The 26,966-nt window shown below is 45.7% G+C and overlaps 1 protein-coding gene across 5 annotated transcripts in view; it reads left to right on the top strand.

The window, feature by feature from the left end:
• Positions 1–26,966, top strand: part of LOC106747467 (LIM domain-binding protein 2) — a 191,782-nt gene that overhangs the window by 156,545 nt on the left and 8,271 nt on the right. For all 5 annotated transcript variants that reach the window (XM_014625025.1, XM_014625024.1, XM_014625023.1 and 2 more), the window contains one exon: positions 25,653–25,755. In XM_014625025.1, the coding sequence (XP_014480511.1) occupies positions 25,653–25,755 (103 nt within the window). The remainder of the gene's footprint in view (positions 1–25,652; positions 25,756–26,966) is intronic.

The raw sequence follows: 26,966 nt of genomic DNA, 5'->3' as shown, positions 1-26,966 counted from the left end.
AAGGCCTAGGTATCAATTTGATGATTCGATACAAACCAAAGCACGATTTGCTCCCGTTATTGGGTGGTGTAAATATATATTTATAATATATGAATATATATTCTCATAAATATATACTTACTTCAAGACGATTCGTTGAAAAATGCCGACATCGCCGATCTCAGATTTCTCTCTGATAATACACAGAATTTCGAATTTGATCGAACGATTCAACAGGCAAAGTAATATCCAAAAGACGTGTCAGAAAATAACGATATTTTCTCACGTCGATACATTCCTAATCAATACATCGGTATTCTGTCTTTCGATTCGTATCGATTTAAAATATCGATACTTTGTGCTCCCCCGCAGATACCTAGTATAGACCGAGTCTTACCGTTCTCCGTCGTTGGCTCGTCGCGATCGAGACGAGACGCATCTCGCCCGCGAAGCGGATTCCTCGTGCGTGATCCTATTTGCGAATTTTTCCCCGCGACAGAGAGCGAGCTACGCCTCGTACCGTGGAAACGCGCCCGAGCTCTCCCGGGCGATACCGCGTGCGTGTCTACGAGCGTATCGTGAAGTTGCATCGTGACTTCGCGGAATGAGTTCTCGTTATCAGGCCGGATGAGATAATATATAAATAGTGCCGCGATACTATAAGAATATTCGGATACCCGCAGACATCGGCGATACGCCCGAGACGAGCGCTATGTGATCATTTTTGATGGCAATTAACATCTCTTTCCTTTTTATATATTACTTATTTATACTCAATAAATTATATTATTATTATTATTATTATTATTTTCTGGCCATTTTCATCGCGTTTGCAGAGAAAGGGGGATAGAGAGAGAGAGAGAGAGAGAGAGAGAGAGAGAGAGAGAGAGCCCGTGCGACGGATCGCGCTTTGTTGGAAGTATATTCCGCGAATATACGAGACAACGTCCGGTCGGGTTATCTTGCATAATTATTACAGAACGGTTTTACCAATTTTCCGATATCACGTAAACAAGTGGGATATCTTTTTTTTCCGATGAAATCACGAAAATAAATATCCCTTTGAAACGGTCGGAAAAAAAAATAATATTCGCGGCGCCACTATCGCCGTGGTCAGCGCGACGAAATTTACGGTATGCTTAATCGAACGCGCTATTTATCGCAATTCGAGATGTCGTTATTTTGATAAAGGTTATTGCGCGTCGTTTTGTTTAATTGCGTCCGCTAAATCGCCCTATTTCCGCTCCGTGGCCCCCTCGCCCCAAACTTCAATTTTCGATCGCGCGTTTATTTTCGCGCGCGAAAAAGCTCGCGCGCAATTGTAAAGTCAACGTCGGTCCCCCTTTTTTTTTCCATGTTTCCGTCACCGATATCTATGTAAAGAGCGCGTTCGGAGCTGAAGGTTCTGCGAGTCATGTTTATTAACATATTCCAACTTTAACTGCGAGGTTGCCGCGCAGCCATTTCATCGTGGCCAAGGCATCGTGAGTTTTGAAATAGCGAAAATAGTATTTGAATAATATTTCATTAATATTTAATATATACACTTCAATGCGTGCACGGAAGGAAAACATTTCCCTTCTCTTCAATTCGCAGCTTCGAGATGCCTTGATTGACAACGTCACGTCGTGCTATTCAAGGATAATAATTAGACGGCTGCTGCCATGTTAAATTTCATTTTTATAAATCGGGGAATTTTCTCTCTCCTCCTCTCTCCTCTCCACCTCCCCTCCCCCATATCTTTCGCGGCTTTCGCGCTCGACCGAGATACGCGCACGGTGTGCGAAAAAAGCGCGCGAATCGAAGCGACGGCTACGTCTTGATTAGATTTTATAATTCTTTCATCGGCGAAAAGTGGAGCGGGCTGAGCGACAAGCTATTTACGCGGAATGGAAATTCTTCCGCGCGAAATGGGCCCGGACGGGAAGTCTTTTCCTTCGAAGCTGTGCGCACACTCCGTTCCGTCGCATTATAAAATTATCTGGCCCATATACCGTCGGCAGATAAACCGGTCTCTTCTGAGAAAACCACGATAATGGTGATAAGATACGATCCAGGGAGTGCGTTATTATTATTCGCGCGCGCGCACATGTCGCGGACTCTTACGCTCGATTTCGGTTTGCGTCGCCCGGTTAATCGACGTTCCTCTAACGAAAATTGCAGTTCTATCGTCGCGCGCGTCTCAGCTTCGCTCACGATTGTTACGGGAAGTATTTAAAGTTGAGTTACAGTTGCGTCGTCCATTCAATCTGCATGTCGGCGAGATGATATGGAATATATAGGGAGTTTAACTGAACGGTAAATCGCTGGGACGTTTATAATAAAATTGATATTAAGGATGGATAGATAAATAAATGAATTTATTCCAGTTCGGGGGCTCCGCCGTCGGACAGTTTAAAAGAAAGCATGTACGTGTAAACGCAAGGTTGAGAAACGATACAGTTGAGTAGCAAAAATAAGAGTAAAGATAAAAACAGAAGTAAAAAATAAAAGACGAAGGATAAAGATAAAAATAAAGATACAGAATATATATGTGTCCCCCGGAATAGCGGGAATATAATGAGCTACAATATTATATTTAAGAGGCAAATAATAAATTACTTTTTACGGAAACGAGGTAATCGGGAACATTAATAATTGCTACTCTGGGATTAAAAGATCACTCTACTTTCCACTAACGCGGAAAAGGCAGATTTTCCGCGTACGATGTCGAATCTTAAGAATCGGAAGTACGCTTAGTACACGGCTGAATCTTCCCACAAATAATATTAATATTAACCGTTAATATTCGTATCGCGTTAGAACATCCAGCGTGTCTCGGCTTTTACAGACCGTACATATTCGTCTTTTCGGAAATATAATGAGACAATCCGTACGTGATAACCTTTAATAAAAGTACCATCTCTTTTTGTCTCCCTTTTTTCATTCTTTTAATTCTTGAAGTAACTTCTTATACACGTTCGGCATCTCTGACAGAACCGACGAATACAACGGAGGCGCTCATAAATGGTTCTGAATAGAAGCCGTTAGGCTTGAGTAGCTTTGTCGTTGGTATCTGCATGATTATTCATAAGACAGTCTCCGTAACCACTACCGCCCGTCTTGGAGATTATTCTCCCAGCGACGACGACGACGACGACGGCGACGCGAGCGAGTGCGCGCGCGCGCGCGATTTACGGCGCAGGCGGCGGCAATCACCATTCCTTTTCGAAGGTTGATATTTCACGGGGAATAGCGGTCGATGTGTCATTAGGATGGAGTAATGCGAAAAAAAGAAAGTGCTCGGGGTTAATGCGTTCTAATGAGCCTCCGCTCCTAGTACAGGCGTTCATTAATCTTCGAAGCCGCGAATGGACAACCGGTCTTCTTCCCTGGGAGGTCTTCGATAAGCGACCCGCACGGCGATTCGTACGAATAAGTTTCTGGGTTTCCGTCGTTAGCGTCGCGCGCGCGCGGGAGCAACGAGAGAGAAAGAGTGGTGAAGTGGCGGCGAGCTGTCAACGCAAGATCGAGCTTCTGCTACACGTGTCAACGTGTAGGGGAAAACTTTCGAACGCGCGTGCTTACCTCTTTCCTCCCCTTCGTTCCGCGAGTTTTCCGCGGGGAACTTCAGAACTTTGCGACGAGTCCCCGTATTTCTTATTCTTACATTACTCATCTCTCTTCTCTCCCAATTTTTAATTTACGCTATCACGTATTTCACGTATTTTATTGCTATTATTATCACCATCACTATTATTACTATATTATTATTATTATTCCGACCCATATCAGTCGTATCGTTTTTCGCACAGAAAATATTTGGAGTAGTACGTTTCACGGAAGGAAAAAAAACACCGGACCTTTTTCTTTCCATCTTGCAGAAGTAACATGCACGCATATACATACACACGCGCACACACGCTCCCGAGATAAAAGGATTTCTCGATATGTCCGACCGTTTTGGAAATATTCGCCGGTCGCGTTACTCGCAATCGCGAACGCATAAGTCACGGGTCGGTTCGGCCGCGCCTGAAAACCACCTACGAGGTCGCGCTTCGTAATGGAAAGGGACACATTTTTTCCCTAACCGTGTTCGGGAATATATCCGCGCAACAATCATCTCGGCGGAGAGAAAGAGAGAGGCAAAGAGCGCGCGGGAGGGGCTGCTATTCGGGAAATTCCGCTTTTCTCTCTTTGGTCATTCTCGCGCGACGGCACAGGGGACTGGGCGTGTGCGAATTATATTTCGCTGGCGCGAGCATATATGAGAGAGAGATAGAGCGAGCTAGCGCGGAGCGTACATATCAATATATACGCATGTATACATGTGGACCGCATCGATCGTTGCGACGACGACGGGAGAAAGAAAAGGTCAGAATCGAACCGGCGTATTGCAATTGCTTTTACTTATGCATACTCGGTCTGTACATTCTGCGTTACTACTCGCGGGGATCCCGCGATGACCCGAATTCGCGTTCGAGCCGCGTAGGCGATTTTTATTCCTTCTGTCTCTCCCCGTTGTCGGTTTTGTTATTATTTTATTTCACCCGCTATACGACTCGAGGGAATAGTCTTAACGTTTTAACGTAATGTTTTAATCGCCATTCATCCCCTTCGTCGTACAGTGTACTGTTTATCACAGCGCTACCATCTAATCACTTTAGTCACTCTCTTTTTACAAGTCGGTTCTAATCATTTTTATCATCGTCCAGAGTGGCTTACCATAATCACTTTTTTCCTGAACTGCCGTTAAATTTGCAAAATATAGGCGTTCTATGCATATTTTTATTGTCTCGTTTGCCACTCACTCTACCGGTCCGTCATTTCAGCATCTATGACTTGAATTTGTGTACTTATATTGCATCCATTCATGTCTTTCTTTGTTATGAATTTTCAAACCGTGTTATGTAAAGAATTCGCTATATGTTTATCTAAAGATAAACCTACGAAGGTAAGAGTAAGTGTTACGTTTTTGCTTAAACGGCCTTGTTGGTTACTCTCAGAATTGATCAAAAAATGTTCCTTCAGTCACTACTTTGATGTCTGAGAAATTACTTTATATCATCTTTTCTGCCAAGAAGCAGCTACAATTTCACTTTTTTTTTTGTTCCGGTGACTGGATGACAACGTTACTACCACGTAATCATCGATTCAGGCCGCGTGGTTGTCATTTTTCTCTATACTTTTACATATATATATATATATATATTTTTTTTTTTTTTTTACCAAAAAAGGGATTTATCTTTCTCCGACATTTTTACTGATCTTGCTGCGACAAACGGAGAGCGTATAAACGCCAAAAAATCACGCGGTCAATGACGGTTAAATCGAACAGCTCGACAGAAACGTTTACGCGTGCGGCGTTTAACAAGCAGAACGAGCCCGCTCGCTTGCTCGTTCGCGTCGATAGATTAAAGCGAAATAAATTCTTTGTTGGAAAAAATCCGCGATCACCATCGGAATATTAGCGCGCGTGAAAGTGGCGTCTCGGTGAAATTACGGTGTCATACTGCGGCTAAAATGAGCGCGCGATACAGTGGAGTTAACACGTTCGCCTGTACACGCGCGTTTACGTCGCCCTTTAACGTCAACTACGCTTCGATAAGCCGCCTGGACACTCGCGCGCGTGCACCGGTTTAGGTTTTATTTCATGAATCGCACGTGGCGGCGGCAACTTCAAATGAAGAACATAAAAAAAAAGAGCGTAAAAAAATGTTTTATCCTTCGATGATTTAACCGAAGCACACCGTTGTCGCTCTGAGCATCGGGAAAGATCGCAAAGAACCCGTGCAGTCTTTTTGCCCGCGATCGCCTCTGACATCGGTCGTGTTTGTCGTAAACGCAGTTGCTTAATTAACCTGTAAGTCTTGTCGCCGAACACGTTTGTCGGGAAAATTGCGGAGAAGACGTACAAATCGCTCGGCTCGTTGATCTCGGACGACACGAAGAACGCGAGTTTCGTCGAGAAACCTTTTCGGGCGAGAAAATTCGCGGATATCTATCCCTCTGTGAGAAAGGCACGAAAAGTTGATACTTGAAATTATCGTAATCATTGTTGTCGCTTTTCCGCATTGTCGCAGCTTGCTTCATATATATCGTTTACGACTGTCAAATTGTTATATGAGAATTCGCCAACTGATGAACTGTCAGGTTGGCGTGTTAAAGAAGATAAAAATGTAAAATAACGAAGGAAACGCACGAAGAAGGGAGAAATAGGGGTTTTAGTCTGGTGCCTGTTTAATTACACGAACTGGGACTTTCCCGTGTAATAATAATTAGCTGAATAGCGCACACCTGTGCTGTTCTAGTACACTGAGAAACCAGTTTGGTTGCATCGATTGAAAAACGGGTCAATTAAAACAAGAACACAATTTGCTTCTTATAACTGGAAACGAATTTTCTTTCCCTCAACCAAATCATGTTTGATTGGCCGCTTTTCAATTAATGCAACCAAACTGGTTTCTCAGAGTAGGAAGAAAATAAAAGGAGTAGAAACCCCGCGCTTCGGTCGTCAAATATGGCACGAGATGTCGAGCAGGAAAAACGGCGCTTCGAATTCCTCGGAAGATTATAGGAGGCAGGAAGAAAGAAAAAAGACAAGGAGTATCGCTGATTTCTCGTGCACGCGAGGCCCCTCGACGAGCGCGTCTCGTAAAGCGTGTCGTGGTCGTGTAATAACCGCGCTCACGTGGTGGCCATGCGTACAACCCTCTACGCGCGCGTATGCATCGCACGGTGACAGGTGCGTGCGTGACAACGCGCGCTTTTAAACGCGTCCGCGTAAAGTCGAGCGACTAACGAGGCGTGGGACGCGAGGCAGCGATCCAAATTTCCGCGACCCTGTCGAACCGTGGCGTCGTGCTTTGGCACCGTTTCACCGCATCTTCCCTTCTTCTCCCTCGAACGCTCCGAGACGACCGAGATGTTCCAGAAACAGCAAAGTTCAACTTTTCGACCAATTCGATAAATTTCGATGGAATTCGTAGGTTTTTTCATTTTTTTTTTTTTCTATGGGAAAATCGTCTCGCATTTCCGTTTTCTTTTTTTCAACCTTGCTCGATACTCGAGACTGAGTATCTCTTGGCAACTATCTTAAAAATTGTATAATTATTTGAAAAGGAGGTCTATTTGATATTTATCGGAGGATAGGTTCCAATTATATCTATTTAATCTAACGCAAGAGAGAGAGAAAGAGAGAAAGCCCTTTGTGTATAATTCAAAATTACGGACAAGGGTAATAAATTAAAAACACGCATGGATAATTCCGATACCTTTGATCAGGAAATATTCATTTCGGGATTTAGTTTCTCTATCTTATTACGCAACTATTTTATTTTTGCACGCGACTGAGTGCAATTCTGCGTTCTCACGTGCTTCTCGGACACAATTCGCGCTTTTCATTTTACGCTATCATCTTGCAACATACACTTTGCTGCGCACCATTTTCCTCCTTTTTCTCCTCCGTATATTCTATTTTTTCTTTTTTTCCTTTTTTTTTCTTTTTTTTCTGTATCTACTATCTGTCCTGTATATTCATACATCATGTATAGTGTTCCGAGAGGGCTTACCGCCGCTGAAACACGAAATAAATTCCACTCTAGTCCGTTCTCTCTCTCTCTCTCTCTCACCGCTCTATCGTCCTGTCTCTTTCCTCGTCGCCTCGTGTTTTTCGTCCACCCTCTATCTCCGCGCACGTGGACACACGCACGCATGCACGCGCCCACGCATACGTCCGCGCGCGACCGTTCGCGAAGTTTAGCAAACGACATAGCGTGTCCCATGGTCATAAATCATCTTTCCTCGCGCTATCGTCGCATCTCGAGCGTTGTCAGCATGCGTGTGCAAGGTTCGCCGCCGTTTCTTCCTCTACTTCCGTCAGGTCCGTGCTAACGTCGTCGCAACGCCCCGCGAAGATGTCTCCGTGTACTTAAAAAAATATTCAAAATTCGTCGGAGACAACGATCAATCTTCGATCAATCCTCGAACGGCTGATTGATCGACGATTCACCGACGATGTTTACGAGTCATTAAATAATTTTCGTCTTCTCTTTCTCATCTAAATTGAATATCGATGCCGCTTATCATGTTCAACGTTAATTATTAATTAATATTAAAATAACAGTAGAATTTTTGTTCGCTTATGTCGAGTGATAAGGATGACCACCGTATTGACGATGAAAACTTAATCTCAGGGTGATAAACTCGCGGACGTCGCGAGTGATAAGGTCGCGCGTGTGATTTTTGCTAATATCACGAATAATTTGCCCGTCGACGTAGCGAACACAACGTGTAGCAGCAGCACGTAATCGTCTTTTCAGCGACGCGCGGCGGCGGTTGATCGCCGAAATCGGGTCAGCGATTAAACCGCGCACGGTTAAACCGTTGCTCCGTTCAACGTACAACGCATCTAGGAATGATTGATGAGGGGCAAGGAGGAGGGGGGAAGCAAATAAAGAACGACGGAGTTAAGAAGGTGGAAGCGGGGAATGCGGAGGAGAAAGAACGGCGCGCAGAGATTGTGTCTGAAACTGTTGTTACGCTTAACGAGGAGTCTATTAAATAAAAGCAGGAAATGGAACCGTGACGAGCGGTGGACGAAAACAGAGACCGAGGGATAAATGACGGTTTCCATCGGGAAAGCTACCGTGGGAGCTCGCGAAAAGTAAGGAACTCCGCCGACCGGGCTGCCAATTTCGCGTTAACAAACACGAGAATTCGACGAGAGACACCGCGTCGACACGCGAGAACCTTAGGTGCGATTTCACTCGCGGCCACCCGATTCGCCGCATTCCGTGCGTGTAATTAGCGCCCCGTGGTAATCGAGCGGCGTGTACACGCGCCTACAAAGTCTCGATCGCTAATCGCTCCGCCGGCGCGAAGCACCACCCAGCCGATGATCCGGGAAACGGCGACAGTTCGGCTTCGGAGTTGTTCGCGAAACGAGTGAACGGCGCGCGCGGCACGGTTTAGATTTTTCTCTAATCCAATTGCACGCTGGTTTCACTATTCCACTCTCCGCTTGTAACATATTAATATTATAACAAACGTAATAATAACAATGTACTAGTAACAATGTACTGTAAATATGTTACGATGCTAATAATACGACATTAATAATAATACTGAAATTATTGCTGTAATCATAGAGAACCGCGGGAAGGGGCGTTATTTTTAGGCATTAAAGTAGATCGCCGGTCGATAGATATACGTAGGGAATATTAATTTCGATGCGTAAGAGGATTATTAACGATCGACGGGATATTATTCGTGGCGGATCTTTACGCTGCTGTTCACTGAAAGAGAGAGATTGTGACGGGGGTGAAGGCGAAAGGAGGAGAGAAAGAGAGCGCGAGAGAGGGAGTGACGCTCGGAAAGCTGCTAAGTGTACCGTTACTGCAAAGTTTGGCGTAGTTCTGCCTACGCCGGGAGTTACCTAGACGAAGACAATGAGAAGCAAGGGGAAAGAGAGAGAGAGAGAGAGAGGGTGAGAAAGAAGGAAAAGCGGAGGGAGATAGACAGACAGATAGAAAGAGAGAACGATTGTTGAGAGTCGAGAACGAGAAACCCGTCGAGAATAAAACGAAGGAAAAGACGGTACTGGCACGTACAGGAAGAAGCTGGAACGACTGGCTGGGAACGAACGAAACGATCGTTTTTACGACTTGATGTCGCGAGTACGCAAAACCAAATATTCATATTCCTACATTGGACTCGAGTTAATTTACCATCAACTTAGCATAATTTATTCGTTAATTTTAGCAGTCTCGTGGCATGGAAAAGAATCGCCGACATGCTTCGGGCCGATTCGAGTATTTAGCGACATCGTACGCACAGTCAGATGGTTAAAGGTTACAACACATTTTCTTGTTATTTTCCAAACCAAAATCTCGAATCCAGTGGAATAACTTGTTTTTTTATCCATTCTTAGAAGATACATTTTCCTATTGGATGCGGGAGGCGTTGTAAAGCTCATCGGGGGAAATTATCGCGACCTTTAATCGTCTGTATCAAACTACCAATTAAGTGGTTTGGATTAAATAAGCCTGACTCGGTAGCTGGTTCGATGCTTCCTTTCAAACACATAGTTTCTTTACATATACATTCGATCTGTAACGTGGATGTGGTGAGAGAAAAAGCCGAAGTCATCGGTGGCTCTAGTCAGCGTTGGCGTTAAATGGTGCGGGCATTCGATAGTCTTGAAGACCTCGAGCCTCGTAAATCTTTGTGTACCTCGTTCCTCGGATTGTGGGTGCATCTCGAGTCGACTTTGTTCCAACGAAAAACTTCCACTTCGAAGCTCATTCGCCGAAAAGAAAAGAAACTATAGAAAAGAGACGGAGCTATGACAGACCGTAGGGAAACGTCCCTACGCCCAAATTCGCCGGGCAAAGAATGTATTTCGGAAATATTCCTCGCGGACCTACTGTCCTGCAGCACGATTACTTTGATAGGATCGAACATAGGGCGTGTGTTGTCGACGAGCACTGTTAAGACAACGATCTTAATGGAGGGGCTCGAGTGCGAGCCGAATTTAAGGCGACGTGAAACAACGCGGACGGCATCAACGCTCTAACAAAAATAAGAGATAGACACTGTCGCAAGTTGTGCGAGAGAAAATTGGGAAATCCGCAATCTGCGCGAGAGGAACGAACACGCATATGAGATCGACGAAATTTGAATCGAAGTGGATGAATCCATTCTTCCGGACAAACGCGATAGTACGTAAGAGAAGATTCCAGCGCCTCTCTTTTGCTCTCTCTGTCTCTCTCTCTCTCTCTCTCTATCTCTCGGTTCCTATCCGCCCGTGCCAGTTTAGAGCTAAATCGATTTCCGAACGCGGCGCTGCGCCTCGAATCGACAGGATCTAAGCTTGAAAGAAGCTTATAGTACAATCGGATAGAATGTGGCATCAGCGTGGAACGCCGTCCGCAGTTGACGACGACTCGAATCGGAATTAGCGCGTATTACGACAAATGCGTGAAACGGAACTGAGTTCGCGATTCGCCGAGGAATTAGTTATGAATAAAGTTTCGTAGAGGAGGGGCGTGCACTCGGTGCGCCGCAACGGCGTAAGGAAAAAAACCCGCATGTCCTGCCACGTGCGGCTAAACGGACCTACCGACGAACCAACGTCGAGCGGCGATTCCTACGGCGTATTACCGCGAATTTCCTGCGATTTCCATTCGCCTTCCATCGCGCCGGCTTGCATTAAGATCGTAATGGAACTCCGGACGATCGGTCGGCGGCGGGTCCGAAGTTTCGAAGTACGACTCGCGGGCAAGAAAATCCAATAATAAAATTGGAAGAATCTTAACGGAAGTGGATGGAACGAAGCCTCAAAGCAGCGTAATGACTTACTAGAGGGTAGCGTCAGAGGGATGCTGGACTGCCGCTCCGCTCTCGCCTTGCTATCCGGTCTCAATAGGAAACACTACGTCTACGACAAAGATCCAGATGTGTATTATGTCGATTTCATCTTGGAACGGCGGAACCGAGAAGAATATTCAATGGCGGCTACGCAGTCGAGAAGGCGAGTCTGCGAATCAACGAGGAACGCGTGTACGGTCGGTCGCAGGACGGTGGCAACAGTGCTTTTTTTGCATGTTTCGGAACGCACAAAAAATACGACGGAGCGAACCTGTGATTTACGAACCCGCACAGTAGATAGTCAGACAGCTGTCAAAACTGTATGTACACGTGTAATTTTGATATATACATATCTAATTTTGACACCTGTCTGATCACCTACCGCGCATGTTCGTGAATCATAGGTTCGCTTCATCGTATTTTTTGTGTGTTCCGAAACGTGTAAGAAAAACAAACTGTTGCAACCTGTCCGTGGCCGGCCGTACAACGACTCAATAAGAGGGACAGCGGCAAATCGGCGCGAAATAATTGTTTCACACGTGCGATATCATGCCGATACTGCCGCGTGGTACCATGTGTTACCTGCGTAGGTGTGCTTGTCCCTTTAAGTACGCATACATTGGGTCATGTTATCGATATACACGTGTACGATCGGGGATAAAATTCCGCCACGTGAAAGAAATAACATAAGATATTGTTGCGCCACTTCCACGTCACGCCTGCGTCGACGACCGTCCTCGAAGTACAATACGCTGCGCCCAAAAGGGAATGCATAACGAAGTCGATAGAGTCTTAATGGACGGTGCACATTGACGAGAGCGACTTTCGATTGAGAAGTCTGCAAAGAAAGAACGAAGGGAAGAAAGGATTCCCGGCGTGCGCGCGTGCTCTCTGCTCGCTTGTTTCTGGGAGCGAACCGAATCGAACGGAACCTCGTGCTTTCTCTTCGGTACTTTCTCGAGAGATCGACTTCTCTCTTTCTTTCTCTCTCTCTGTGACGCGACATGCTGTCTTTCCCGATGAATCATACGGGAACGCTATAACTGCGTGCTCCTCGCTAGAACCGGCTATTGGTGTAGAGTTGCGTGTCTCCCGGCCTCGTTCGTTCGTTTCTCACGTGCCCCGTCGAAATATTTGCAAGCTGCCTCGCGTTCGCGGAATATCAATTAGCCGCGCGATCAGTCCGCCGGCAAAACCGGGGCGTGAAATAAGAAAATGATAGTTCCTTAATCCGGCGACCGCGCGCGCGCGCGCGTATACGTTAAAACCGCGCCGGTTTTGCGCAAAGCCGGGCGTAAATAAAAGCGAACGGCGGGTGGAGTATTAGAGAGAAAAGAGGAAGGAAAATAACGAAGGAAAGACGGGAACGTATTATCTCGGCTCGGGAATGATACGAGCGAGTAGAACGCCGACTAAAAATGTGAAAAGCTGAAGAGAGAGAGAGAGAGAGAGAAGAAAGAAGGAAAAGACAACGTACGTGTGTGTGTAAGGAAGACGCACTACAAAAACTGGAGATGATGACTGTAGCTCTGCAAGACAAAAGGACGAGACTCGGCGCGTACAATACGAACGTTTAAACGAGTTCCGATACATTAAGAAAACGCAGGTATATTCGTATACCGAACGGTAATTAACAACGGGTGCGACGAGAAGAAGAAATAGGAGAAGAAAGGGAGGAAGAAGTTTGTTAACCGGTTCGCCGCCGATATGGAAACGAGTTTCTCAGCAGCCGATTATGTGTTTTCTCTATGAACCCTTTGCGATTTATCGAGGCGATACGGTTCGCGGTCGTAATAATGCGCGCATTCTTTTCTGTCGCGTTGAATTAATGAAGTCATCTGAGATATTTATGTACGTTTCCGTGCGCCGTAAATTGCGGCCAACTGATCTCCGCTATTAAATGTAATATATTCGTTACGATATATCAATACCTCGGAGCGATAACGATCTGCGTGAGCGAGGTTCCGCGACTCGAGTATGAAAAATGTCCCACGTACGTACGTATGGAGGTAACGCGCGAGCGCGTTTCTTCCCTTCCGTTTTCTTGCCGAAGGATCATCCTGAAAATTACTCTCCAAAATGGGATCGGGGTGTTTTATCACTGAAAAACGGTAGAATCGGTTAATAGTATAGCGCTGCAATCAGAGTAAAATTTCTAAAGTATAAGAGGATTTAGGGGAGATGACGGAGTGTTTTGACATTTTGTCTTCTATAGCGTTTGTTTCTTCAAAATTTCGTAATAAAAAAATTTGAACCGACTTGTTATTTTACTGAGGAAGTTAATGTATTGTTTGAATTATCATAATAATTAAGAACGCAATCAGATAAATTGTAAAATCGAATATTTGTTCCAACTCTTATCCGTAGCAGGGACAAGGCGATAGAAGTATCTGTACTTTAATTAATAATGCATTTATTATTTTTAACTGCAACATTTATTCACGTCATTCATTAAAATAACATTTATTAAAGTATTAACATTTATATATATAAGAACTTTTATTAAAATACAATTTATTAAAATCATTTATATATATATGTAATAAAAGGAACAGAAAACCAATAAAAAAAGTTAATTTTTTTAAGCAAACAATGAGATTAAAACTAAATTTTTAGAAACAAATTAAAGAAAGGGCAATTTTTCTTTCATTTCTTACTATTCTTGGCAGCACGAGCTTTTAGCTCGTAAATAATTTAATTAACATAATAAATAAATAATAAATAAAAGTTACTTATTTAAAATTGTTGTAAAAAATGAAATGAAAGCTAATGTTTTGTGGAAAACTGATAATAATATCATATAATAAGATTGATATAGTAAATTAAAATTATGGGAGCGTAAAGACATTTCAAGGAGTAGGACGTCCCAGTTCTCTCTCAATGAAGTGTCCCAACTCTTCCTGATTGACTTCTTTACATTAAAACGGTTGCCAAAACTTGTAAATTAAACATTGAAGTCAGAGTACACTTGTACTGTCAAGTTTAAAAACTATATATTATAATGTGTTGAATAAGACTCTTATCAAGTGCAACTACCAAGTAGAATACAGATTTTGCAGTGAAATCTCATTTTCACTAGCCGAAATCAATGGAGGGGTACGATTACAGAAGGAGCTGAACAGAGGCGTCCTCACTGAAAATCAGCACACGAGTATTCACTGATATCGAATGAAATACATTTTATCGATTTAATCCGAAATATTATCACCGATTCACTCAAAGATAATAAAATTCCGAATTCCGATACTCGAGCGTGCTCTCGACGCAACTCGCGTTGTTTCCGCGAAAAGAACGATGTCTCGACGTCGCCCTCTCGTCGGAACTAATCCGAAATGCGCGTATCTCGATGCGGAGAAATTTCAAGGTAAATAGAGCGGGGCGCGATAAAGAGGAACGAGCGTGCGTAAATTCGGACTGTCAGAAAGGGCCGATACGCGCAAGCGATATCGCGCATTGATATCTCGCTCGTGTCATAAGGCGAGATGTACGACGCGCGATTACGCTTTTCCCTTCGCTGCAAGCGCACCGTCGTCGTGTGCCCTCTTCCTCCTGTTCGCGTAATGATACCTGCTTTTCGGCGACTCGCCGGTGCTCCGATGTTTTACAACGCGCGCGATCACGATGGTTTTCTCGCGACGGTGTTTCGCGGCGAAATGGAGAGAGGGCGGAACAGAGGAGAAAAAAGATACACAAGGGGGAAAGTAGGCAAGGGAGGCGGGGATTTTTTCCACGCGCGATCGCGCGGCAGCAGCAGCATCATCCCGGTTTCGGCACTCGTTACTCAGCGAAAGAAAGTGCATTAATTTCCATCGCTGAATTTTGACGTACGCGAGAGAGATCCACTCCGGGCTATGACGCGCAGCATTTTGACTGTGACTGATGGCGCCTCATTTACCCTCCGCGTGTTCCCTATACGCCCCGAATCCACATACACGCGCGCGTNTTTCTTTCGCCAGCGCTCTTTTTCCCCCCCCCCCCCCCCCTCTTCCTTCGGCCTCTTTCGTTTCTCGTAATCGCGACGCTCTCGCGTATCTCGCGTTGTTACGCGAACGCGTGATAATTACGCGCGATTACGATAAGGATTATGATAACAATTAACGATTGCGTAAGCGGTATCGGCGGTCGGCGAAACGACGCCGGCCGGCCGGCGTGACACTGTTAACGATTTGCGGGGACGTCCGTAGATTTGTTGGTCGGGCGAATTTTTAATCAAGGATTGAAACGATTCGGCTCCGCCTCATCGCGCGGGGTGATTCGTTCTTCCTTTGCATTTCAGCGCAGCCGTCGGAAATTTATGCGGCGCGCTCTCTCGCGTTTATATCGGATTTTTAAAGCGTTCGTGTTTATTGATATCACGTGAAAGTAATTATGTTTGAACAAGTAACTTTTAACGAGGGAGCGGAGAGAAATTAATTTGGATTTCCATGAGATACACGATTGAGAATGGAAACTCGCATGGCCGGCCGGCTTGTGCATTTTGCGAAACAAGAGAAATGCTCGACGTCTGCGAATATCGCGGCATGGTGTGCGATGTGACCGCTCGTCGCCGAAATTATCCCCGCGTGCAGATTCTTTGACGAATCCGGATTGTCCTTCTCAGCGGACATTTATTATTTGCCGCGAGCTTCCAGCGCTCTCTCGATATCACGTCTCTCGACAGACCGGTGGCGGATAAAGCCAAAACCGGCTCCGCTGAAAATTACCCGAAATCCTGCGCCTTATCTATCCCGTTGCAATTTATACTCTATGTTACGGGGAACATTTCCAAAAATTCCCGCCGGAGGGACAGAGAGAGAGAGAGAGAGAGGGGAAATTTATTCGCCGCCGAAGCGTTCCTCGCTAGCTTCCGAAACTGTTTTCTGCAACAGCGCGAATCGACGCGCACCATTAAACGTATTAACGCATTGTGCGTGAAATGACGCAACAAAAGCCGAAGCGTTCCGCAGAAGCGACGAGTTTCCAGAAAAATTGGTTTTTTCCGCGAGCGAACTTGAGACTCTCGCGGGAGAGTGAGGCCGGAACGCGGGTGTCGGCGCGGTGACGTCGTTGCGCGAGATGACGTTATCGAATGCAAAAGCCTCCGTTACACGGTTATCGAACACTTTTCACATTTTCCATCGCGCACATCCGTCACGTCGCGCTCGCTCGCGCCACTGTACTCTTTCTCTCTCTCTCTCTCTCTCTTTCTTCCTCTTTCTCTCTTTCCCCCTCTCTCTCTCTCTCTCTCTCTCTCTTTCTCTGACGCGCGCGCGCGCGCGAGAAACAAAAATAGAAGCAAATATTGTCGCCGTTGTTCTTCCGCCGATGCGCTCGCGAGTCCGTACGCGCACATTTACGAACGTTGCACACACGTTCGGATCACGCGAATGCACACTTTGATGGCTCATCGGCCCGGCGAGACCACGGATAAGTACAGGGCGGTCTCGCGCCGATATTTACGCGAAACTTTCGCCCGATGCACGACGAGGAACGCGCGCGAGCGGTCTCGCGCGCGAGCGAGAAGAGCAAGTTCGGCCAAGGTTGAGAACCGTCATGGGAGCCTGGGTAATAAAATGAGGGCCCCTGCTCTCCCCTGGGGGTGGGGCCCCCTCGATAACCCATATTGTACCCCCCATCCCCTCGTTCTCCCCCCCTCCTCACGTTCGTCCCTCGCGCCGCCGCCCCTGGCCGTATATACTCCGATCGGCCGGAGGAGTTTTGTCCGGGCTGGTCGCGCCAGAGAGAAATCCCATCGAATCTATCTGCGGGCGAGCCGTGCGTCCGAAATTTCTGAAAAATGATGGGCGTGCGGCCGGGAATTTTCGCGAATTTTCGATATAGCGCGCGGCCGCCTGGCCGGCCGACTTCGGCGCGAAAAGGATTTTCGCGAGAAAATCGAGAGGTGGAGCGCGCCGACAATACTTTCGCGGCGGCGTATATACACGATCATATACCACCCCTAGTCTCCCCACACCCCCCTAACAACAGTGGGGTGGTACAGTCCCGGCGAAGAGCCGACGGCAACCCCGGCTCGTATAGTCCGCGCTGCCAGTCGGGACGCGCGAAAAATCACAAAAGTGAAGAATGGACGGGCGGGATGAAAAAGGTGGATTTCGCTGGTCGATTCCGCGGGCGCGCCGGCTGAAAAAGGAAATTAGGAATTGAAACCGCCGTATAATTCCGCCGGGCTCGGGATATCTCTCGGTAATACCGTGGACACGGCCACCGGAGCGATCTCCGCGTTTATATTCGCGAGGAAGCACCGGCGATTTCGACGGCGTTGCGCAAAAAATTCGTAAAGTGGTTCGATTCGTTAAATGGTAGTTGCGAGTAAATTAAGGCCGGAAGATACGTCGACTCGGCTGCTGTACTCGGCACGGCTCGTCTTTCTCTAGATTTTTCAGATTCACGGATCTGTCGCGAAATTTTGCGTCACATCTCGCGTACGTTCAAGTAAAACACACATTTCCGAATCTACATAGGAAAAAAAGATTGGTCGAACGGTTGAATTGACGTAATAACGAACGAACCAGGCCGCGTTTTCGTTGAAAGAAACGGAAATTCTGGCGCTCATCGTCGAATTTAGTTCGTAAGAATCGGAAATTCCGGCATCCTTCGATGAAAATGCGATTGGCTCGTACATCGTAATGTTAATATAAGTGATCCTTCCGTTCGCGTATCAAAGATTGGACCGATCAATGCGACGGTCTCATCGGGCGGAGATCTGCGGCGATCCGCCTGCTCTCGTGCTAAATACGGCCGTCCGATTCCGAATCTCGCGCGTCCGTCCGCGCCGGCACAACCGCGGAATTTCGATGTCAATATAAGACGAGTAACAGCTATACTTGCCGCTAAATGGGAATTCACGCCTGAGGCGAACGGGAAATTTGCACTCGGCGACAAGGGCGAGAATTTCGCTGGTTCCGGGGGCAGAGGGCACGCAAGATCGGTCGGTTGGTCGCGACCAGTCTCGAGGACGGTCGGCGCGAGCGAGCGGCCGAATCGATGGAAAGAAATTTATTCGTCGCGAGCGCCAGTGGGTTTAAAATACGGCCTCGACGTCGAGACGCCGCTGCCGCCACCACCGTCGCCGTCGTCGTCGCATCCTCGGGGGTAACGCAGCTACCTGGTAACACCGTGGAATTACATCGGATTCTTTCTCGTCGCGCCGGTATGCCGGAATCGGACTGGAATTCGAGGAGAGAGAAAGAGAGAGAGAAAGACTCGATGCCGGACATTTTTTCGGCCAGGCTGGGCCGAGCCGGGTCGAGCTGGGTTGATGGAAACGCTGCGTCGCGCCGCCACCCGTATTATTACGACGATGCGCGACCGGACGGTCGACTCGGCCGTGGACCTCTGCTTTTTTTCCGGGACCGCTCTTCGGTTCTGGACAAATTGAATTTAACTCGGGCGCTAATACGCCCGCCGAAAAACGCGCCTCGCCGTGCGAAAATCACGTCGCGATTTACGTCCGCGCCCTTGTTTCCTCGCTCCGGTCGCATATGAGATCGCGTATCGGTTCGTGGTCGCTTTGAGCGTGTGATATCGCGCAGACCCGTTGGCGGCGGGTCAATATGGCAGTTAATGCCGACGAGTAAGAAGATGGTTGCATCACTGCGAGAGGCCCGATTTGCCTCCGAGATGAAATTCGGAATCGGCCGTCGATAGTTCCTTTCTCATTCGTGTATGCGCGTTGCGCTGCCGTGCGACTGCGCCGTAAAAACGCTCGAGTTCGGCGATTGCATACACGGTAAAAAATTTCCCGTTAAAAACGGTGAAAAATTGAAATTTTCGTGTTACTTTCGCATGGGGAATATATGAAAAAGTACCCAAATGTATATTAAATTAACATATTCACCTTGTTAACGTGCTACTTTTTAACATATTTGCTTTGTCAAAGTACATGAAAATTTCAATGGATCGTTTTTAACGCAACCTTTTTTTACTATGTACATTGTCAATTGGAGATCAGAGAGATCTGTCTCTCATTCCTCTCTCTAACCGTTCCTAGAAATATTTCGTCAATGTTTAGTTCAACCATAACGACAAATCGGGGAGTTATATAATTCATATTTCGCCCGAAGACGTTCGTTATCTCGTGAAAAATAATTGCGTTAGAAACGAGAAATCATTAAAAATGTTTCGATCGGGGGTGGAACAGCGGAATCTGAAGCTGAGTATTATTGACCCTCATAGAAAATTTCTCTTGGGATCTAATTGAGACCCAGTTCGATTTCTTAAAATAATTGTGGATTCTAGTTGGGAAATCTACGCACTGGTAGAAGCGTACGATTCTAAGTGGAAAATATAAACAGATTTTATTTGATCACCTTCAACATCTTCCCAAAGGTGTTTTCTTTCCACTTTACACTTCGACTGAACAAGATGTACGAAACACTTTATGTATTTATACTTTACAAATTGTGCATATACACGTGCGCTACGTGCACACTACTGAGCATAGTAACATTAAAAATGTAACCACGTTTATTAACCTGCTAATCTGATATTTGGTTGAACCGTCACTCGACGCTGGCGATGACAGCCGCACGCGACATGAAGTAAGCCGCAACGCATAGCCAACATTATGGAGAAAAGGCTTTATCTCATGCTTAAGATAAGAATGGGGATTCCCATTTGGTATCATAATAATGGGGTAATTTATTTCGGAATAACTTTAAATATCCCAATCGGAATCTATGCTACGGAGCAAAAAATTTTGTATTACGAATGTTCCACCCAAATTTTGCTATTACTTTAACAAGGTAAATATATTGGAAAATAATATGTTGCCAAGGTGAATATGTTAATTTGATATATTTCCCATGTCAAAGTAACACCGAAATTTAGATAGACCGTTCGTAACATAAAATTTTTTACCGTATGCATACAGAAAAATCTGAGAAAATTTCTATGCGGGAAGCGAACGAACAGCAAATGCAAACTTTCGTTGTTACAGTTTTTGCAATTTGAAAAATGTATACGCCGTAACGAATCCGAAGAGGGATGTTTCGAGTCAATTCGCTCGTAAGATGCTTTATCGCAGAAAATTCGTGCGCGTTTAAACGCAAACGCACACATGCTCATATTACACATTCGCTGTTCGTTCGTTCGCTCAATATACATTGTCCATCTTAAGAAAAATCGCGAACAGTATCGTACGCGACTGACCTGCGCGAGACCCAGTGAATTTTGTGCGCGGCTCGTTTGATAATACTTTTAATATTACAAACGTCATGGCGCCTTTTTACGAGCGTTTTTGTCGGTGGCGTTGCGCTCGTCGTACCTTTCATGGCACCGTGGCCATCGCTATTTTCGCTGTTATTAACTTCGGTGAATGAAAGTATACGATACGTATGTGCGAATAGCGCTTTTCGCTGTTTCCTTGTCGCAACTGCGCGGCGCGCAGTTCATGGCCGCGGAAACCAATTTTTATTGCGAGGATAATATTGAATTTTGACAGTCCGCGCGACGGATGACCGCGGACTTTCTTGCGTGTCGTCGCAGAGAGGTGATGTTTTTGTTCGAGACAAGAGAACCGCCGCTGCAGTTGAAATATGCAGAGTGAATGGAATAGAATATATATATATATATTTTTTTTTTTTCGTCATTTGAATTCGAACGAGATTCAAATGACGAAGCAATTGTAGAAGCGGCCCCATTTCGCATACACGTACACGCATACGCGCGCGTTATTTATGTACCGATTGTACGAGCGTTAATTTCGCCAATTCTGGAAAAACGATACCGCTGAATTTTATCGTGTTCTCGAATTTTGATGCGAGGCGATTCGGCCGTTCTTTCCCGAAGGTATTATCTCCGTCCGCTTGTTTCACGCAGTACAATGATGAAAGCGCGAAGCGGAAGGAGGGGCAAGACGCTATTAAGGTGCATCTTGGTCTCTCAGTTTCGAAAACGCAGGCGCGATAGAGAGAGAGAGAGAAAAAGAGAAACTACCCAACGTATTATGCGCGAATTAAAAACACATGCGTCCAAGCTCCGTGTCGCGAAATGAACTTTACCACAACGGTCATACACGTCACTGTCAGTCGTGTCGTGTTAACGAACATATATTTCAGTTGTCACAACGACGCGCGGTGGTTTTCGCAAAGATGACGGACCGACGCGATATTCTTTGCATATTCGCGGAACACGTTTCATCGTTTAGCACACACTGCCGCGGTCTTAACGCCGAGATGGAAAATCGTTATTTCAATCTCGCCGTGACCATCATCGCGCGCAAATCTCCCGCTGCATTTCCCGGGCGAATTTTTCGAGCGTCCTACAATAGCGGCGAATTTTTCTCGCATTGTCGCTCCCGAATGGCCGATAATTAATTTCGCCAGATCGGGAATGCGAGCTACTACGTGTTGCATATTTTATTACATTACTGAAGTTTTGAGCATCGATCCGCGAATATTCGATGCGTTCGAGATCGATTCGAGCATGACGCCGTTCTGCGGACGGAACGGCGAAAAGCGCGCGCATCCACTCAGCGTGTACTGAGTTGTTGAAAAATTAGGAGATCCGAGCGATTTCACGCGCTGGCCGACGAACGCCGGGCGGTTCGGCGCGACTAACGAGCAGTTAATTAGCCTATTGAAGCAGCTGGGATAGGCGGTCGAACTTTCACGATGTTCAACAGTTTTTGAGAATAGTGAAATTAACAGATAGAGAGGGATCGTAATTGAAACGTGACCCGCGAAATTTCCTCGATTTTTCACTCGCGACCCGCGAAATTCCTTCGCTTCATTCATGACGAATTGAATTCTTAACTTTTCGACCACACTTCTGAAAAGTCGCTCGCACCGCAAACAGGGTCATATTGACCTTGTGATTTTCTATATTTTATATCTGAAAAAACGCGAAAGGAAAGAGGCTGACACAATTCTAGAGTAAAGTCTTCTACTTTAATGTTTGATCATACTTTCATAGAGAAACAAATTTTGAACGTTATTGAAAAAAAAAATTTGAATTTAGACAGTGGCGATGAAGTTAAAAGATAGTTCAAGCGGAAAAAAAATATGACTCCAGTGCACGTTCGAAAAACTTTTTTTCTGGACCGCTAAAAAAAGGATATTTTGAAATGTCGAAAATAGATGTTTTATGGGAAAAAATATTATTGTGGAAATATTAAATATAATTTATTTTTTACTTGCAAAATGGTAACACGTATTGTTTTGAGAATAATGAATTATTTAGGATCACGCTTTGCAGGATGCGTTTGCGTAGGCTACACGCTCTCTGACACTAATATAACATTATTATTATTTATCATTAGAAAAATATACGCGTAATCACAATGCTCACTTGCTTTCAGACACAAATTTTTAACAAAAAGTCTCACTTATGGCGTCAAATTATATACCGACCGCACATTATGGGTCTAATTGACCCTGCGTCAAATTCGGATGACTCCGAAACACGCATTTAACACGCATCGGCTTATCAGATTCGCACATCTAACCTCCACATTTAACGGAGCGACTCTTGAAAGATCTTTCAGGAATGCAGGGAATTCACAGATCATACACTTCTCTTTGCTAAAAATAAAATTTCTTCTAACTCACCCGATCTATCTGACCCATAATGCGGTCGAAAGGTTAATCATCGTCGTCGTGAAAGGACGAGATAGAACACTGAGAGTAATTTCCCAAAACGCGCGATCCAAGTCGCGACGGCCATCGCCCCCCCCCCTCTCCCTCTCTCTCTCTCTCTGTTTCGTAGCGTTTTTCCCTCTCGTGCTCCGCTCCTCGCATTATCGAATATCGCCTATTTGTCGGGCGACGTCTTCCCGCTCGTTCGGTTACGCTTATCGCGTCGCTGTTTCGCCGACTTTCGCCCTCCTTTGGATCTCCCGGCCTGCCTGGCGGGGGCCGGCGCGCTTGCCAGAAATATCAATTTGCGCGGGAGTGGTAACAGTTTGCTTGATTTGGCACGGCGCGGCTTACGTCCGAAATAAATCTTCGCGAGCGCAGTGTCGGCGGCCCGGCCCCGGAAACCGATTGTCTATTCGGATTTGACGCGAGTGGCGTTCGCGCTCGTCCTCCCGACTTCGCGGGCGATATCTCATTTTCGTGCCGCTCCGGTCCGCGTCTTATTTATTCTCCCGGCCGATCCGATCGATAGCTCGGGCGGAAAACGCGTGGGGCCTGTCACGCGCGAGCTCGGATGAATTGCTATCGGCGCGCTTTATAACCGTTCGTCTTAAACTCGCGGATGTCGCGCGAGACTCCTCCGCGCCGTTACGCCGCGGGTCTCGCGGATGCAAAATTAAAAGGTGGCCATTGACAGGCGGGGGGCCGCCTGCTAGCGGAAACGCGCAATAAATTACAACGGCAAACTCGTAATTGTTGCCGCGACAATGAGCGTTTCGTCACGGAAGTAAATGCACTCGGGAAGCAATCCGTCCGGGCGTTGGGTCGGTTTATTCCGGAGCATGCTGCGCACATATGCATCGGATGCTGCGTTCGGTTTTCCGGCCGCGACAACGTGCGCTGCTCCACATCTCAGTTTCTTCGTAACTACGTTTTTAATTCCATTCATCTCATTCGGGCCGCTCTCGAAATCTCTTGGAGTGACTCTTCTCTTTTACGGAGCGAGTTTTTCTACCCTGTGAATATTCACAACACATGGAGTGAATATTTTCACTCCGTGTCGTGGAGTTCTATTCACAAAATGAAATGACTACCGAATTGGTCACTCGAGTTGAAACGACTTCTTGTAGAGTGAATTTCCTTCCGCTCCGTATCGTGGATTAAATATTTTCATTTCGTATCGAATCTAATCTAACCTAATCTAATGGCGTATGTTATAAGCAACAAGATGGTCGAATCTTACTACAACCGTTCTGTGTGGTCCTTCTTCCCGCTTCACACTTTCAGTTCACAATTTATTGCACTTCATACGGAACGTGTATTTGAATAAAAATATTTAAAAAGCTACTTTATTCTCTTTTAAATATTATTAATAATATTTAAGACTTCACTAATTGACGTAATAATATTATATTTCTATTATAAAATATAAATGGGTAGCGGGTGGAAATCCTGTAGAATTCAGGACTATAGACAATGTTAATTTACTTATCAATCAAGGCGAGATGGCGTGGTGCAAGATGGTAGCAGACCAAGATCCCGAATTTTTGCATTCAATCTCAGCCGGTAGTAAAAAAATTGTTCAAATACAACATAAATGGAATCGATTAAATATAATTGAGAAAATTTAGAGGTCCAATCATTAATGACATCTTAAGAACAACGCAATAAAAATTAATACATATTAAAGAATGTAAATTAGAAGAATTCACTCTTCTTGAAGTAAATTCATTCCAATCGAGTGAAACATTTATTCCATGGTTGGAGTGGAACATTCACCCTTGTGAAAAGTGAAATGTCACTCCATTCCGAGTGGCAGTATTTTCGCTATCGCTTGAAATGAATTCTCACTTGTTTGGAGTGAGGTTTCACTCCAAGAAATTTGGAGGGTAGGATATTCTTAAAAAAAAAAAACCTTCCTTTTCGACGATTCGCAAGGAACAATCGACTCCGTTCCCTCATATGAAATCTGTCGATCATTCATGCGCGAGTCTACCCTCACAACAGCCAGATTAGATAAAAATGAGATCGCACGTCGGGAGAATAACACGTCCCGTTGTGAAATTGGCAGCCGAACGACCTCCGGCCGATCGCATGGCGCGGATCCGCGATTCCTCCGTGCGACCACAACCCTTCGAATCGCGATCGCCGCTAAATCCCACCGACGACGGTGCCGGCTTTTCGCGCACTAGAAAAGCCGACGAGAGAGAGAGAGAGAGAGAGAAAGAGGGCCCATACGCGGGAAAATAATAATAAGAGGAACGCCCGCGGGGTTTGGGGGTAGGTGTACCCGGCGGAGAGGCGCGAGGGGGACGGTGGTGGATGCATAATTGAATGAAAGCGTGGCGAACAGAGCCAAGGGGTAGTTCCTACGACTGGGAGGGGGCGGAATGCTATAATTTCAAGCCAGACAGTCATGCGTTATTCAGCGCCGAGGTCCCTCTCTCTTTCTCTTTCTCTTCTCTCCTTCTATTCTCTTCTCTTCTCCTCTGCCTTTTCCGCGTCTCCGTGCGGCCCTTCGGAGTTCCACCTCTTCATTTTCTCCTCTCCTTTTCATCCCAACCCCGCTGATCCTCGGCACTTCTGTCCGCCGTCTAACACCCCTTTAACCCTTCTTCGCCCGCCGCCTTGATCGTTTTTGATTCGCCACTCGCGAGGATAAGTAAGCACGATAAGTAGGCAGCGGGATACACGCGCGGGGATGCCACTACATCGGACTAATCGTTCCACTATCCGTCTGTGTTTTAGGAAAGCGACAACCTTTGGTGGGACGCCTTCGCAACCGAGTTCTTCGAAGATGACGCCACCCTCACGCTCACCTTCTGCTTGGAGGACGGACCGAAGAGATACAGTGAGTAGATACGCGAGTGTATTATTTGCGTTTACATTTAACTTTAAAACTATCGATTTACATGGGGCTCATGTTTTATTCATGAAGCCTACGAGAGCAAAGTAACGCGTCTGATAAGCATACGCCTCATTTTCGTCGGATTAGCTTCTCCATGTGAGTGGTATAAAAACTTCGTTCCAGCGCGGAATTCCGTGAAACTTTCAGTTTTCGGTCGGATCGATGCAGAACTCTCATTTCGATAATCTAAAAAGGGACATCGAATTAATTATTCATTGACTCGGTCGGGGCAAAATCATTAGCTAACTCGCACTTGTGAAGTACGACTAAGGCGCAGTATCTGAATCGTGCAGTTGCAGGTTAGCTTTGTTGCAAAATATCGATTTTCTTATTGGCTTCCCGTGCCGGGAGTATTCGGCTATTTCGATTTTGAGCCAGGACAAGTTGCCAAATAGCGAGTAACGTTTAGCGCGCGGGATCACGAGGTTTCTCCTGGTTGCACGACCGTACCTCTCCGTCGAGAAAGCTGGATATTGCATACAGAATATCCTTTTGCGAGCTACGCTTTAACGTACAGATATTGAAAGTGATTCTCTACCTTAGAAGAGAAGAAAAAGGGAGCCATGGAAAATATATTGATGATATATGTAACATAAAATTGAATTGAAATATATAACGCAAAATCTCAAATTAAATTATATTTATTGAGTAAAATAAGTCTGAATAAATATGCTTCTATTTATTTCCAAAATCATTCGAGACTTAAGTTAATATATTAAATTCATATATTACATACATATTATATATATATGGATTACTTTTATTTAATATATTATATCAATAATTAAATATTACATTGATATATTAAATTAAGTCGAACGATTCAATTTACGAAAGAAACACAGTGTCACGTATTAAGTTTCATGAAGAGCGTATCTTTTCTTTTCGTCAGGTAAGAGGGGGGAAGGAGAGAAAAAGAGAGAGAGAGAGAGAGAGAGAGAGAGAGAGAGAGAGAGAGAGAGAGAGAGAGAGAGGAGGGGGGAGGAGCGAAGGAGGATAACGTTCTCGAGTACCCACGATATCTACGTCCGTTATCTCCGTTTAATGCGATCGATTCCGTCGGCGCGCGATAATTTCTTACACCTCGGCGATACTTCCCGGGCGATCCATTGTCACCGACACTTAATCGCCACAGTACGCCCCCCCCCCCCCCC

Source organism: Dinoponera quadriceps, unplaced genomic scaffold (genome assembly GCF_001313825.1).
Source record: "Dinoponera quadriceps isolate SergipeBrazil2010 unplaced genomic scaffold, ASM131382v1 scaffold1750, whole genome shotgun sequence".
Lineage (NCBI taxonomy): Eukaryota > Metazoa > Arthropoda > Insecta > Hymenoptera > Formicidae > Dinoponera > Dinoponera quadriceps.
This window is presented reverse-complemented; position numbering and strand designations above follow the sequence as displayed.